Here is a 17,366-nt window from a genome sequence, read left to right on the forward strand (position 1 = left end):
CTGCTGATATTTTAAACTGGCCAATTGATGTATAATGGTGGATGCCACGCACTGGATGAAGTGATTGTATGAGAAAGGAGTGGTGTCTATAACTTTACTATGAATCATGGAAAGCCATTTGGGTTTTAAGTGGATAATGATTAAGATTTGAAGAGCTTCCAATCCCAAGACAATGAACCTAGGATGCTAAAAAGAATGAGATTGATGTGTCCCAAGATGGCCATGCATAGGTGAGGGCCCAAGACAAGAAAAAAAAAAGTCATCCATGAAAAAGGAAAACTTGTTGGGGTTAAAGAACTGCAACAAGAAAATCTTGACAAGCCTCAAGAGATCTTACCCATGAATATTAGCAGCTTCCCAAACCAAATTCTTTGGGACAGGGTTGGTAAGGTCACGAGCCTGCAGAGCAACAGTTCTTAGTGTCCTAATTGTCGATACGTTGGCCTCCTGAAGTGATAAACCCCTATAAGGCAAATTATGCTTCTTGCATAGGTCCTTCACCAAAGGAGAAATGCTAGCTCCTCAAATGACACCTTGGCAACTAAGGAAACAAATGGTGCTCAAGCTGAAACTGCAAACCACCATGAAACCAGTCCATCCAAGTTGAGCATGAAATATCAATTGTCCCACTAGTCTGCTTCTCAAACTAATCGTTCCCACTAGGCGTCCCAACATATACATTAGCTAAAAAAAGGTTCAAAGTGAATTGAATATGTTGAATTGAAGTCACAACCATGCTCGTAAGCACAAACATCACCCTCTCACCCCAATTGGGCAAACATGAAACAAGAAGAGGGTACCATGTCTAAAACACACAAATCCCTAAAATATTCAAAGCTCTGTCTGGAATATTCCTCCCAAAAAACAACAACAATAATGTTTGTAGAAACAAATTAATCCTTGCCACACACATAACTTGATAATAGGTTCAGTGCTGGTAACTCACAAGAAACCTAGCAACATAATTAAATTTCAATATTCTCCCACAAAAGATAGACTTATGGAATTGAACAAGTTGGAAGAAACTGTAAACATTGGGATATGCTGAAGATCATGTTCATAATCAAGACTATTACAAGCTATATGATGGGCATTATGAGTCCACTTCCACCACACAATGCTTATCCCGACTATGCAATTCTCAACAAGAATTTGAGTAAGCTTATTAAACCTAGGACTAGACATTATTTGATAATGCCCAGAATCATGACCCACATAAGAACTCTGAATTGATAATAAACAACAATTTCTAACAAACAAATGTTAATAAGAGGTTCAATAAGATGTCAACTACACATAATTTAAAACGATTAAGGTAAATACTAGTAAAAAGGAAAATAATAATACAATAAGAGATTTCATGAAGTACGTCAATTCCTCCTATCATTTGTTTCTCTATTAGGATAAGAACGTCGATTGTGACCTGACTGCTTACAAAGTCTACATGTTTATGGAGTTTTAGTTTCCCTTGCATCCATCTCATTATGCAAACGACTTGATTTTAATCGACCAGAAGTTATACACTTTATTGACTTAGAAGGTACAATTACTAGTCCATTATATTAAGATCACTTCAACTCATCAAATATGAGATAAAACAAGGGAGCTCATGTTGACAGGTAAGCTCGTGTGGTGTAATAACTCTATACAAATTGTTGAACATCAACTGACCGACAACAACAAGCAACAAGAATGTGCAAATATGGGAATCCTAACAAAAGTGTTTTGCTACATGTGCAACACCTCATTCAAAGGTTAACATGATATGAGTGAGATTTCTTATTATTGCTTCTAATAAAGTGTCTAGTTTTAATGTGAAAATTAAATGTCCCTCCACATGATCATACAAAACAACATCATGTGAACTTGCTTCAACAACTTTAGCCTTTATCTTGGCATCAATATATGAAATGAATTCTTCACCTAAAGCGAGCTAACTTGCACCATGATCTCACCTAATCGTGAAGTAATTGTTAACCCAATAGAAAGTTAACCAGACTAAAGTTGTTATTGGTAAGTTACGAGCACCTTTAAGGACACCATAAAAAACTTCAGACATATTACTTATCATAATCCTATATCTCCATCCATCATCTCCACTAAATCATTTTTCAAAAAGGAAAAAAAAATGAAAGAACAATCTAAAAGAGAAAAAAAAAAACCCTAGTTTGAATAATGCTCTATTCCACTATTGACACCATGCAAAGAGACTTCAATGGAGAAGTGCAAAGAAGTGGGAAGAATGTAAAAAATAAAATAAAAAATAAATAAAATAAAAGTTGTGATTTTCGATAAGAAAGGTGGGAGATGTGTTTTTACTTTTTTTTTTTAAAATATTATAATAATATTCTAACTACAAAAGAAACTTTTGAAACGTTTTTTGAGTTTTAATATTATTATTATTATATTATAATGGTTGAAAGAAAGTGATTAAAGAATTATTTTATTGAAATATTTTAATAATTTAATTCTAAACAAATTAAAATTTTCAAATGGTTGTAAATTTACTGCTAAATTTTTATTAAATATCATATATGATATTATGGATCCATATTTTTCAAGTGTGTTCCCACTTAATTGACGAGACTTGTTTTTTGAATATGAAAAACTGATTTTAGAAAAAGTTCGAGTGACCATTTATTTATATTTTTTTAAAGGAAAATAAAATAAGAAATAAAAACATAAAATGACCCATTTTCAAAGAGAAAGCAAAGTCTACAAAAAATTGAGCCTAGATTTTGGTCAGATTATTTATTGGGAAAGTGTCATAGGTAGCACTCATCTAAGTCCTAAAGATGTCTCTATTAAACAAGTGACGAGAATTATGACAATTAACTAATTAATCACAAATAAAAAAAAATGATACAAGTACAAAAGGTGAAAAGTTAATAACAAAAGTGTACAACATTGATATAAGAGAAATACATAAAGTTATTTATAAAACTAATTAAAAAAATAATTTGGTTATTCCTAAGTTTTACAACATTTGCAATGAATTTCAAAAGAATTTTATTCATGTTAAAAACAAATCCAAGTTATAGATTCAATTTATTCACAAAAAAACAATTCATTCACCCCTTTGATTTTTATTTACCAAAATGACTTTCTAGTTTTTATTTGAAAGAATTTTTTGAATGCAATTTTACTTTTAAAAAGAAGTACTTAAATTTGATTTTATAAAAGAAAGCTTTTTATTTTTATTTACTTCTGTTAGAAGAATGAATTTTAAAATTTTTATTTTAAATTCAAAATATTTTTTTACAAATTATTAAAAAAAAAAAAATTGTTACAAATTTATTTAGAAAATGGATTTTTCAATTTATTTGCAAAGGCATTTCCAATCCCATTTTGATTCTTGAAAATGATTTTTACAATTGGGAATTATTTTTAAGGCAAATTTTATTTCAAAAAAGATTTTTACTTCTATTTATGAAAATTTATTCCCAAATCAATTTTACTTAAAAAGAGATTTTTTACATAGTATACAAAGAACAATAGAAAACTATTAAACTGAACATGAAAAGAAAACAAACAAATGACTAGCAACAAAAATACGAAAGAGAAAGAAAGTGTACCCAATATACAATGGGTGAAATCAAACCCAATGACTCGTCATGCTTCTAAGTGAAGCTCAAATAAAACATAACCAGTCCACTCTCTCACCAAAAAGATACAAGAATGAGAGACAAGAAATAGAGAGAGAAAAATGAGATTAACCCATGAAAAATAAACAAAGAAATAAAGCCCAAATCATATGAATATGATAGTCCAAATAAATCAAAATATGTAAGTCCAAGCCCAAGACAATGACAAATAAATCTGATTAAGCCCAATAGAAAAACAAACAAGCCCAACATGCAATAAGTCTAAGTCTAAGATCCAAATTAATAAACAAATGCAATAGGCCAAGTCTAAAGCCTAAAATCAAATCCAAATAGAAATGATAGCATATCAAGACATTAGTAACAAGTTAAACCCAATAAACCAAGCCTAAGATTACAATTCAAATGAATAAAACATAGGCCCAAAGGCCACAAACAAAATCCAAATGCACAAAACATATATATAAAAGAGGGTTTACCCATTTTCTTGGAGAATGAAATGAGGATGGAGTGGTAGCCATGGTAGAGATGTTGTGATTGGTAGTGCATGGTGCGAGTAAGGGATGAGGAAAGAATGGGAAGAAACGAAAATAGGTGTGAAATAAGAGGGAAATGAAAGAGAGGGAGAGAGAGAGGAGGGGATGGGAGAAAAGAGAAAATGAAAAACAGAGTGAAAGAGAGAAGGTTGCCATCAACAAGGACTACCAACCAATAGTGGCATTATCGACAATGGTGGTGATGGGCATGGGGTAGCCATATATATATATATATATATATATATATAGAGAGAGAGAGAGAGAGAGAGAAAGAGAGAGAGAGAGAGAGGAAGGGATGGGGGGGTTGTTGCCGATGGGATGACATCGTCGGTTGGTTGGCAGTGACCAACCAATAGTGAGAGTGGTATATACATGATGGTTGTGAGGATCATGGAAGAAAATGTTGGGATATATCAACAATATATTGTGTATCAGAGGTCGTCGACACGATATTTTGTGGAGATTTATCGAAGGGGAGAAAAATCACAAAATAATAGCAAAATATCACTAATAAATTGACGATATATTGGGAAAAGACGATAAATCACTGATAAATTGAAAAAATTGCCTAGGACGGTGGAAAATCACCAATTTTTTTATGATATTTTAGCAATAAATCGTCGATTTTTTGCCTCTCCCTTTAGCATGATCCAACAGCCTAGATCACGCCCACCTCCAACAGTCATGCATCCGACGCCCCAAATTGAATTTGAGTTTGATTTAACAGCTAGGATGCTTTTCTGACAGTAAAATCATGATCCAACAGTCAAATTTCACCCATATTTTGATCCAACGGCCAAAATTGTTTTTCAACGGTAAAATCATCTTTCAACGGCTATTTTGGCCCAAAATTTTCCTATAAATAGCCCATTTTACATTCATTTCATCCACCTTTGATTTCATTCTTCATTTGCTCTCTCATTGCTCCAAATTTTTCTAAGGTTGCTCAATTAGTCAATTATTTTAAGGTACATTTGTTTTAAATTGTAATTAATTTTGTTTTCAATTGTATTTAATTCATGTATTTTCAATTAATTAGTATATTTGAAATATGGATGATTTAATGTTATTTTTACATTCAATTGTAATTAATTTGTATATTTTTATTGAATTAACTTAGGTTAATTTGATTATTTAATTATAGATGGATATGTTTATTTTAAGATGATTATTTAATTTTATTTTCACACCAATCTAGTTAGAATTAGATTCAACTAGTTAACTTAGCTAAATTATTTAATTAATTTAATTAACATGAACTAGTATATTTGGAATATCAAATATGTTCATTTTTTATGATTATTGTGATTTATTTTCATATTCAATTATAGTTAATTTTAATATTTAGTAAATATTTCATAGAATTGGATTTAGATTCAAAAAATTAACTTAGCTAAATTATGTAATTAATTTAATTAACATGAACTAGTATATTTGGAATATCAAATATGTTCATTTTTTTTTATGATTATTGTGATTTATTTTCACATTCAATTATAGTTAATTTTCATATTTAGTAAATATTTCATAGAATTAGATTTATATTCAAAAAATTAACTTAGCTAAATTATGTAATTAATTTAATTAACATGAACTAGTATATTTGAAATATTAAATATGTTCATTCTTTATGATTATTGTTATTTATTTTCACATTCAATTATAGTTAATTTTCATATTTAGTAAATATTTCATAGAATTAGATTTAGATTCAAAAAATTAACTTAGCTAAATTATGTAATTAATTTAATTAACATGAAGTAGTATATTTGGAATATCAAATATGTTCATTTTTTTTATGATTATTGTGATTTATTTTCACATTCAATTATAGTTCATTTTCATATTTAGTAAATATTTCATAGAATTAGATTTAGAATTAAAAAATTAACTTAGTTAAATTATGTAATTAATTTAATTAACATGAACTAGTATATTTGGAATATCAAATATGTTCTTTTTTTATGATTATTGTGATTTATTTTCACATTCAATTATAGTTAGTTTTCATATTTAGTAATTTTTTCATAGAATTAGAGTTAGATTCAAAAAATTAACTTAGCTATATTATTTAATTAATTTAGTTAACATGAACTATTACATTTGGAATATCAAATAAGTTCTTTTTTTTTTTTTTTATTGTGATTTATTTTCACCTTCAATTATAGTTAATTTTTATATTTAGTAAACTTTTCATAGATTTAGATTTAGATTCAAAAAAATTTCCACAGTAAATGATTATTTAATTTTATTTTCACATTCAATTATAATTAATTAGTATATTTTGTAGATTTCTTATAGATTTAGATTTAGTAAACTAACTTAACTAAATTATTTAATTAATTTAGAGATTAGCATAAATTAGTTTATTTGAAATATGCACATTTTACATGATTATTTAATTTTCTTTTCACATTCCATTGCAACGTGTTAAATTTAAATGATTACTTAATTTTTGTTTACATTGAAATCACATTCAAGTGTATTTTTTTTACAATAGATTTAGCATGGCTAGTGCGGGTGGTTCTTCCATGTCAGGGCGAGATCCAACTTGGAAGTATTGTTCACCAGTAGAGGGGAATAAAAATGGGACAATTTGTAATTTTTGTGAGTTGTTGATGAAAAATGGAGGCATCATGCGATTCAAGTTTCATTTAATGCATAACGGCCCACATAACAACACCAAAAAGTGTCTAAGAGTGCCTCCTGAAGTGAAAGAAAAGATATGATTGATGGTGCATGCCAAAAATAAAGTATAAGCAAAGAAAATTGTAGATATTCAAGAGATTCGTGCTCAAATACGTGGCACAATGGGGGCTAGTGATACACATCTAATAAACAAAAATAATGATGATGAAGATGCTGATGATGAAGATGTGTATATGTATCCGACAAATATGCACCTCGATGAGTGGGATGCATATCAATCTACAATTCGTGCCTCGAAAGCGACATAACGGGAACATCAACAATATGAGAATATCGTAGGAAACAAACGTAAAATGGGGAAGTCTTCATGGTCTACTAGTACACTGATGACGATGTAGAAATCAAAAAGTAAGCGATATTTGAACCAATTACCCTCTATTGCCCCTTCACTTTACAAGCCTTCTATAATAAGACAAAAAAAATATCCAATATTGAAGGATGGTTCAATTAAAGAAATTATGGACGCTTAGTCAGAAAATTCTTTATTTATAAGAGCGTCACACCCCAAAAAGCAAAGTCTCATCACTTTAAGAATATGATTATTGGTGCACAACAAGCAGGTAATTACTAATTTTTGAATTGTTATATTGTTTCAGACTTTTAGTAAGTACAGTCTTTCGTGATATGTTTTACATATTTGTTATATATGAATTGCAAGAATGAGAATCGAACCTCCATCTTCGTACAAAATAAAGAACAAGTGCTTGGAAATGGAGTACAAAGAAATGGAAGCTTATGCAAACAAACAAAGAGAAAAATGGAAGACATATGGGTGCACAATAATGTCAGATGGATGGACAGGGCCCACAAAATTAAGTATTATTAATTTCATGGTTTATTCAAAAGGGAACACGGTGTTCCTTAAGTCAGTGATGTATTGAACAATATCAAAGACCACAAGTATATATACAAGCTATTGAAGACTATTATAGAAGAATTTGGTCGAGAAAATGTGGTCCAAATTGTCACAAATAATGGGTTGGGATTTGTGAAAGTAGGGAAACTATTGATGAAGAAGTTTAACTTATATTGGACTTCGTGTGTGGCACACTACATCGACTTAATCTTTGAAGACATTGGTAAAAGACCCAGTGTTACAGATGTGATAAACAATGCTCGCAAAATAACTAACTTCATTTACAACCATGGTTGGTTACTTGCACAAATGAAAAAGTATTGTGGTGGAGACATTGTTCGACCAGGAGTTACAAGGTTTGCTACCAATTATATTGGTCTTGACAGTCTTCTTAAAAAAATGGTTGATTTGAAAAAATTGTTTATGAGTGATGAATGGGCATAACACAAGCTCAATCGGACAAAAATTGGACTAGATTTTGAGCAATTATTGTTTGACCTGCATACTAGGATAGAGTGGCAAATATAGTTTCATTATACGATCCATTATACATGGTGCTTCGACTTATGGATTCTGAAGTTGTTCCTACAATGCCATTTGTGTACGAGCTTATGCATGCAATGAAAGATAACCTTATTCGTTAAGGAAATGGAGATTGGATCTTCAAAACAATAAAAGATCATTGGGAGAAAACACTAAAACATCCACTTCATGCAACAGGTACTTAAGTACTACTATTTATCTTTATAAGTTTTTACTCTGGATTTAATTTTCTCTAAAAAAAAAATACTAAATCTACTTAATTTTATTGTAGCATAGTTCTTAAATCCAAGATTTCAATATAGGCGTGGAGTTGGTAGTGATCCAGAACTACTTCAAGTGGTTCATGATGTTTTTGCAAAATTAGACCCAACTACTGAATCGCTTGGTCAATTTGGAAATGACGTAAATAAAAAACTATTATTTTTGTTAATAAAACAATAATTTCATTCATCAATTTATTTGAACGTTTACTAACAAATATGATATTAACAAATTAAATGTTGAATACATAGCTTTTGTTTTTTCAAGACGCAAAAAGAAGATTTGGTGATTGAGCAGTGATTACAGCAAGGTCAACCATGGTGCCCGGTGAGTATTTATAGGAAAAAATTGATTATCATTCACCACATAAGTATTTATATAATTATCAAATTGGTTGCAGCTGAATGGTGGTTCATGTATGAGAATCAAACACCTACATTAAGAAAGTTAGCCATCAAAATTCTCTTACAAACTACGTCATCTTTTGCCTGTAAGAGAAATTGAAGCACATTTGCTCTCATCCACACAAAACAATGAAATCATTTGGCTTACCCTCAATTAGAGCAATTAGTTTTTTGTTACTATAATATGAGGCTAAAGTTATGCGATATGGAGGTAAAAAATGATCGAGTTGTTGAAAAAGATTACCTTGATCTTCTTGATATTTCAATCGAGGTGGGTGAAGAAGAAGATAAATAAGTTGTTCCAATGGGTTAGGCTTATATACTTGGATGATGAAGTTGGAAATCCTAATCCATGAATTACTGCTCATGCTCAAGAATTTGTAGTTAATGTTGAACGTGTGTTGTCCGAAGAAGTTCACTCTGAAATTTTTAGCAAAGATACTGATGATTCATTTCAAGCGACATTGGATTCCCACCAAGAGGTTGACTCCACAAGTGTTGGTCATAGTAGTAGACCTGTTGTTGCATGCACTTCTGCTTCTGGTTACGATCGTTCAAGAGGTGGAATTGATGATGGAGGTGATAATACGAGATATTTGGGAACGTCAACAAAGTCAATATCCAATTTGCCAATTTACTTGTGAAAATGATTTCACACATTACACACATGATGAAGACCATGGCTTTAGAAGAGATGGTCCAGGCATAGGAGCTATTGGGAAGCCCTATGGAGGAAGAGAACGAACAATGAAACCATATAACAAGGAGTTACTTTCAAGGAGTTTTGAATCTATGAGTATAGGGACTCAATTTAGTGACTCCTCGAATGAGGCTAACGTCTACCCTCCTCATGTGATGAGTTATTGTCAACCTTCAAGTTCAACCAATGAAGAGTATGGTATACCACGTTGCTCCCCTTCCGCACAATGTCATACCAAGTTCCATATTAGATGGAAGGAGGATTTGACATTAACACATGAGTGAACCTTGAGTATCCTATCCATGTAGAGGTAGTGGGTAGGACTCAAGAGATATATGCATGGCATGTTAGAATTCTTAACCAATATTATCGAGGCTCATTGAGTTGGTACCAATATTGTCTCCAATAGCAAGACAAGGTTCCTTCATCTACCAATTCCATTGAACCACATCGATCCTCATTTTGGTACTAAAGGAACATTGCAATGTAATGTGTATAAATTATTGATATTTAATGAATGAAGTATTTTATGTGACTTCATAATGAGTGTACAATTACAAAATTAACATTTCTTATAGATCAACATGATATAATTACATCTAATATTGTAAATTATATCATACATGTATCAAATTCTTCAATAAAACAACTTTAAAATGTCTATTATACTTCTAATTGTATTATTATGAGGTTTTTATTGTATTTCCATGAGTTTTTAACAATTTTAGGCCTACTGAAATTTTTTTCCAAAATATCCGCCAATATATCTTCCATATATCCAATATATCCGCAAAATCGAAGTACCAATATATCTGTGATTTTTGATATTTTTATCCTTGGTGAGGATAACGAGAATAGGTATGGAGAAATAAAGAAAAGAAGAAAGAGGGGGGGGGGGGGGGGGGAAGAAGTAAAGGAAAAATAAAAAGAAGGAAAGAGAAAGGTGGTCGTAGTGTTATAAAAATGGGTATTTAGGGCTTGAGAGGAATGAATGGTGGATTCGATCTTAAGAATGAAAGGTCGGGATTCAATCTCTCATATAGGTAAGAAAATGGCTTGAAATTTGGGTCAAAATTTAAACAAAAAAAAAATCCAAAAAAATGGAAAATAAAATAGGCCTAAAGCAAAAATTAGAAATGGGCTTAGGACAATTTTTGGGGTCATGGATATATTATTATATTATATATTTTTATTAAATATTATATGACTATTTATATAAAATTAAAAAAATCTATAATATATATTTAGAGATAGTTTTTAATAAATATAATTCTTTTATTCATATTTTAATACAAAACTATGACAACAAACATACATTTCTCATATTGTCATGGTTATAGAGAAACCATGACCACAACTCTAACAATTAATACATATTTGGTCACGCTTTCATACAAAAAAACATGGTCACTAATGCCCTAAAAAATATAGGATGACTTTTTTAAGCCATCATTGCTTTTTTCTAACATATCCATGGTCATGGTCTCATTGAACGTGACTAAAGCTCACATGTGGTTAGTGGGTTTTTTCAAATGTGACTAAAAAAATCTAACATAAAAACTAAGGTCTATTTGGTCATGAATTTCCGTACTTGTTTTTAAAAACGGCATTTAAGTTAAAAGAATAAAAAATTATTTTTTAGTATTTTATAAAAGTAAGAGTGATTGACAAGTTGTTTTTAAAAATAAAAAACTAAAAACTTACTTTGATAAGTTATTTTTATGTTTATTTTTGTTTCAATTTTGTAAAAACATTGTAAATTCAATTTATAAAATATTAATTAAATTTAATTAAGGTATTGTTAAAAATGAAAATATTTTTGTAACTACAAAAATTAAAAATAAATAGTTTTTAGTAAAACATAAATAATAATATTATAATAAAATCATAAATTATATTTTTTTTATAAAAAAAATACTATTTTAATATATGTTAGAAATATAAGGATATTAACATCTTGGTAAATTTTCTCTGTTAAAAATGAAGAATAATAATTGTTGACAATGTTTTTTTTTTATAAGTAAACACATATATTAACACAAGGCAAAAACACCGCATAGCATACAGGGAATATACAAGGCGACGGGGCCTCACAACAAAAGACAAAAGAGACAAAAAACCCACCAGGCCTTAAATGAAGGCTAACCACTCCAAGAATCCTATAAAGGAACGTGGCTCCGCTCCATTATATAATTTTGTCCAACCCCACACATTACAAACAAAAGAATTCTTAATTTTCTGAATAACTAACTCCCCCCCTAAATGCTAATCTATTCTTCTCCTTCCAAACCGTCCAAAAAATAAATAACGGAATGGATCTCCAAATTTTTTTCCTCTTTTTACCCACAAATGAGCTCTTCTAGCTAAGAACTACCTTCTTTACAGTTTCTAGAAAAACCCACTGGGCACCAAACAACCCAAGGACGATCTCCCATAGCACTCTGGCCACTGTACAATGAATGAGCAAATGATTTACATTTTCCTCTTTGCTACCACATAAATAACAACCATTAGGAAGCTGTCACCCTCTCTTTTGAAGCCTATCAAGGGTAAGAACCTTCCCCCAAGCAACTTCCCACCCAAAAAATGCTAATTTAGTTGGAACATTCTCCACCCAAATGCCATTTTTACGAAACATGGAGATACTAGGGCTGATTAGCAAGCTATACGCTTTCTTAACACCAAACTTCCCATTTTTTCCTCCCTTCCAAGAGACCGAGTCCTCTTCCAAGTTGATTCTTTGACTCCTTAATACTTGGAGTAATTTGCCTACCACGTCCAGCTCCCAATCTTTGAAGTCTCTAATAAACCTTAGATTCCAGCCTCCTTGACTAGAATTCTAGCCCCACATATCTCCCACTGTGGCGTTCCTTTGGGTAACCACGACAAAGAGCTGAGGGAACCTTAGGGACAACTCCACTTCCCCACACCAAGGATCAGTCGAGAACCTAATTCTGGTGCCTTTTTCCACATTAAAAGCCATATTATCCCAGCACCAATCAGATTTCTTCAGTATTTCCTTCCAAATCCCAACACCAAACGCCCCATTTGCCTTCTTAGTCCTCCACCCAAATTGCTCTTGCCCGTATTTCACCGTAAGCACTTGCTTCCACATCTCGTCCTTGGCTCAAGCGAATCTCCACACCTATTTTCCAAGCAAAGCTTTGTTCAATGGGACTAGTTTCCTCAAGCCAAGCCCCCCCTTCTCCTTACCCACACACACCCTCTCCTAATTGACTAGGTGGGCTTTTCTTTCCATACTTTCCCCTCCCTACAAGAAGTCTCTTTGCGGCTTTTCTAGCCTTATTGCCACTATCTTAGGCATATGGAAGAGAGATAATTGATACAAAGGCATACTAGCCAAAGTACTCTTTATGAGGGTGATTCTTCCACCTTTGGAAATATATTGTCGTTTCCAAAGGGCAAGTTTTCACCCCACCCTTTCTTCCACCCCATCCTACACGGAAGAGGCCTTATTGGGCACACCCAAGGGCAGTCCCAGGTAGGTTGATGACAGCTAACCTACCTTGCATCCCAACTCCATAGTCATCTCAAGGATCTCATCCACATCCCCTACTGGAATAATTTCACTTTTAGCCAGATTTATCCTTAGCCCTGAAACGACTTCAAACTAACATAAGATCCAGCTCAAGTAGGTCATGTCTTCCTTCCTTGCCTCACAAAACACTATTGTGTCATCTGCAAAGAGGAGGTGAGAAATATTGGCAACCAGCCCCCTGCCCCTCCTAATGTTGCACCCGGAAATGAATCCCCCTTCCACAACCCTCCGAATAAGAACACTCAGCACTTCCATTCCCATGACAAACAAATATGGGGATAGAGGGTCACCTTGACGTAGCGCCTTTGAGCTAGAAAAAAACCTAGCAGGCTCCCCATTAATCAGTACTGAAAATTTAGTAGTTGAGATACAACTCCACATCCATTCCCTCCACTTAGCCCCGAACCCCATTTTTTGCAAAACCCTCATCAAGAAATGCCAATTAACGCTGTCATACACCTTTTCAATATCCAATTTACAAATCAGGCCTTTATTTCCTCTTTTTTGCCATGAGTCGATCACCTCATTTGCAATTAAAGATGCATCCAGAATCTACCTTCCCATGACGAAAGTATTCTGATCCGGGAAGACCACTTTACCAATCACATTTTTAATCCTATTGGCCAGCACCTTGGCCAATAGTTTGTACAGCTCGCCCAAAAGGCTGATAGGCCTGAAATCCCCCAGCTCCTCCGCCCCTCCTTTTTTTTTGGTAAAAGGACCAGAAACGTGTTGTTGAGGCTCTTGAGGAAGGCATTTTGCTCATGAAACTCCTTGAACATCTCTAAAACCTCATCTTTCACGAACTCCTAGCAGCATTGCCAAAAAGCCACCGTGAAGCCATCCAGACTTGGAGTTTTGTCCCCATTCATGTCCATTAGGGCCGAATGAATTTCATCCTCCATGAAGGGAAGCTCCAAGGTATCCACTTCTTGCTGACTGATCTGATTCAAACTTAACCCCCCTATATCCGCATTCCACTCTGAGTCTTCCTTTAGTAACTGTTTAAAGGCGTTTTCAATCCCTGTCCTTACTTCTTGCTCCTCTGACAGCCATATCCCATTGACTTTTATTCTATCCATGGTATTCCTCATTTGGTGAGCATTTTCCATACAATGAAAATAACCCGTATTTCTATCCCCTTCCCTTAGCCATAACTCCCTTGATAATTGTCTCCAATGTATCCTCTCCAGGTTAACCCACTTAGCATATCCTTCTTTGACTTCTTTTTTAATAGAGGTTTCCTCCTCTGTCAACCTCCTCTCACTTTCCACCTGATCCCAGTATTCCACTTGTTGTAAAGCAACCAATTTATTACTCTCCAAACTCTCAAACACCTCCCTATTCCAGATTTTTAAGTTCTGTTTAATCACCTTCGGTTTTGTAGCCAGCTTATAGCTAGCCCTTCCTCTGACCAACATTCCCTGCCACCAGCTCCGTATGAGGTCTTTAAACCCTTCCACTTTCAGCCACATATTCTCGAACCTAAAAGGTGAAGGGCCTCTTCTTATGCCACCCCCCTCAATTAGAATTGGAAAGTGATCCGAAATAGGCCGATGCAGTCTTTTCTGGATCACATTACTGAACCGATCAAGCCAGTTGGGAGATACAAGAAATATGTCCAACCTGGCCCAGGCTTTATTATGAAGCCCTCCACTCCAAGTAAATGATCCTCCTTGTAGGGGGAGGTCAACAAGCTCGAGGTCATCTATAACCTAAGCAAATCTCCTCATAGCTGAGGTAACCCTCCCTTGTCTACTCCTTTCCCCTTATGATAGAATAATATTAAAATCGCCCCCTACACACCAAGGTTCTCCCCAAATTCCTCTAATTGCCCCAAATTCATCCCAAAGGCACTCCCTATCCTCTTAGGTGAAAGGGCCATAGACTCTCATAAACACCCAGACTGCCCCATTCTCAACATTTCTAAATTTACAGGAGATTGAGAATTGGCCCTCCTCCCAATCTAATATTTCTAAAGACCTTTTGTCCCAGCAAATCAAAACACCTCCAGTTGATCCAACAGCTTCTAAAGCTCTCCAGTCTAAAAATCTCCTCGCCCCTAAACTTTTCACCACCCCTTCAGACATTAATTGAATTTTTGTCTCCTAGATACAAAGCAAGTCCACCTTCTGTTTTCTAACAAAAGACTTTATTATCCTCCTTTTATTATTGTCATTTGCACCCCTCACATTCTAACTCAATAGTTTGAGATTCATTATATAATCAGTAGTTGACCCCCTCTACCCTTTAGATGACTATTCTTCTTAACATCCCCCTTGTAATTGATTGAACACTCTAACCTCTTGAGCTCCCTTTCGAATTCCGATTTCTCCAACATACCTTTGTTGTGTATCCTTTCCCACCTTTTCTAATCTTGATAAAAAAAAACCCAGGATTTCCTTTTCCAGGCCTTCTATTGGAAATCCCAAAAACTTACTAAAATTGGCCAGACTACTCTCCTCCCAATTAATCTCCTTCTCACCCCTGAGATCTTGGGGCTCTACCCGAACTGAATTCCACTCCGGGTTTTGAACCTCTATTGCGGTGCAATTAACCTCAACCAAATCCCAACAACCCTTTCCACTCTCTGTTGAACATCCAAATTCCGGACTCTATCACTCCAATCCCAACTGAATCCCTCCCACTGATCTCTCCCCCGAGGCTAGGACATTTCTAGCTTCCTCCACAATCTCAAACTCCGGAAGAACACATCCCTTTCTCAGTCTAGCCATGCCTAATTTTCCTTTCAACCCTCACGCACTTGCCACTGACCACCCTAATCTCTCCAAATCCTCTTCTCGTGCTGATCTAGGGTTCCATTTTCCTACCAAGCAATGCTCCATTCTACTCACATTACTTCTTATTTCCTCCCCCTTTACCTCCACTCTGACCCTTGTAGCATCCCTGTACCTCGGTCCCTTTACCACTTCCACATACGACCTGCCCGTGACCCTCACTTCTTGATTATTTTCCTTCTTATCGAACCAAAACCCCACATTCCGTAAGGACTCCACCATAGAAACCCATCCCCCATTCTTCCCCCCACCTTTTGGAATGCAAATGCTAAATCTCTTTTCTCCATATCAGTTACCCCTAAGCGGATGAAACACCCTGCCTTGTTGACCTCTCTCACCAGAGAGTAATTCCTCCCTTTTTCCTTCCATCCCCTTTCCCATCTTCCTTCTTTCTCATCCCTTATGCACTGAACCAGCCCTTCTATAAAAAAACCCCACACTCGCCTGCCCTAGGCGAACCCAAGACGAGACCCCTCCCTTGCTTTCCGAGATGGTAACTTGGATCTTGCCTTTTTTCTCCTCAGCTTCTACTTCGAACACCTTCGATTCCACCACAAATCTACTTCCCTTCCTTTTCCCACGATTTTCCGCTTGGCTCTCACCCTCATCGCCATCACTCGCGTGCTCACTCTCGCTCTCTCTCATACTTCCCCTCTTACATACAACAAGCAAACATACATAATTGTTGACAATGTTTTATTTAAAATAAATAACAAATAAAGTTTAACTTTTTTAACATGTAAATGGTCAAGTTTTTCATTACATGTATACATTAAATACTTAATTATGAATATAATATTCTAAAATATTTTGATTTAATCTACAATCAATTGGATCAATTTTTTTAATTCCAAATTATTCTTAAAAAATAAAATATTCATTTAAGAATATTTTAAATTATCAATTATATGTTACTGAATTTATAATCTATTTACCTAGTGAGAAAATTCAAAAAGTATAGTTGTGTGTATAAGAGAAACAATAAAATCATAACTCATAATATATTAATTTTGATCTATTATATTTTTAATGATTACATTTATTTTTTGTGTTCCAAATGATTTTAAAAAAATTGTTACACTCATTAATAAATTCAATACAAAGTGTCACTTGATTTGAAGTTCATTTTTCTAATGAAAAAAATTCATAACAATATAATTATGTGTAAAAAAATAAATAATAGAATCATTATGAGCGAACTTTTATCCATAAATTTCTTGTATTAATGGATTTATTATTTGAATTTTAAATTATTTTTGAAACTTCTTAAACTTATTAATGAATCCAACACATTAAGTCTTGTTTAAGATGGAGCTTATTTGCCTAGTGAAAAAAAAATGAAAAATAATGATTCTATGTAAAAGAGAAGCAATAGAGTCATTTTAAACCTATTTTTTT

General features: G+C 33.5%; 1 protein-coding gene and 1 pseudogene across 1 annotated transcript; both read right to left on the minus strand.

Moving 5' to 3' along the window:
- Positions 1 to 333: 333 nt before the first annotated feature.
- Positions 334 to 12,726, minus strand: LOC117904774 (annotated as a pseudogene).
- A 1,253-nt stretch (positions 12,727 to 13,979) lies between these two features.
- On the minus strand, positions 13,980 to 14,645 carry LOC117904775. The gene has a single exon (XM_034817529.1). The coding sequence runs from the start codon at positions 14,643 to 14,645 to the stop codon at positions 13,980 to 13,982; it is 666 nt and encodes a 221-aa protein (XP_034673420.1).
- Between the last annotated feature and the right edge of the window lie 2,721 nt (positions 14,646 to 17,366).

Source organism: Vitis riparia, chromosome 17 (genome assembly GCF_004353265.1).
Source record: "Vitis riparia cultivar Riparia Gloire de Montpellier isolate 1030 chromosome 17, EGFV_Vit.rip_1.0, whole genome shotgun sequence".
Lineage (NCBI taxonomy): Eukaryota > Viridiplantae > Streptophyta > Magnoliopsida > Vitales > Vitaceae > Vitis > Vitis riparia.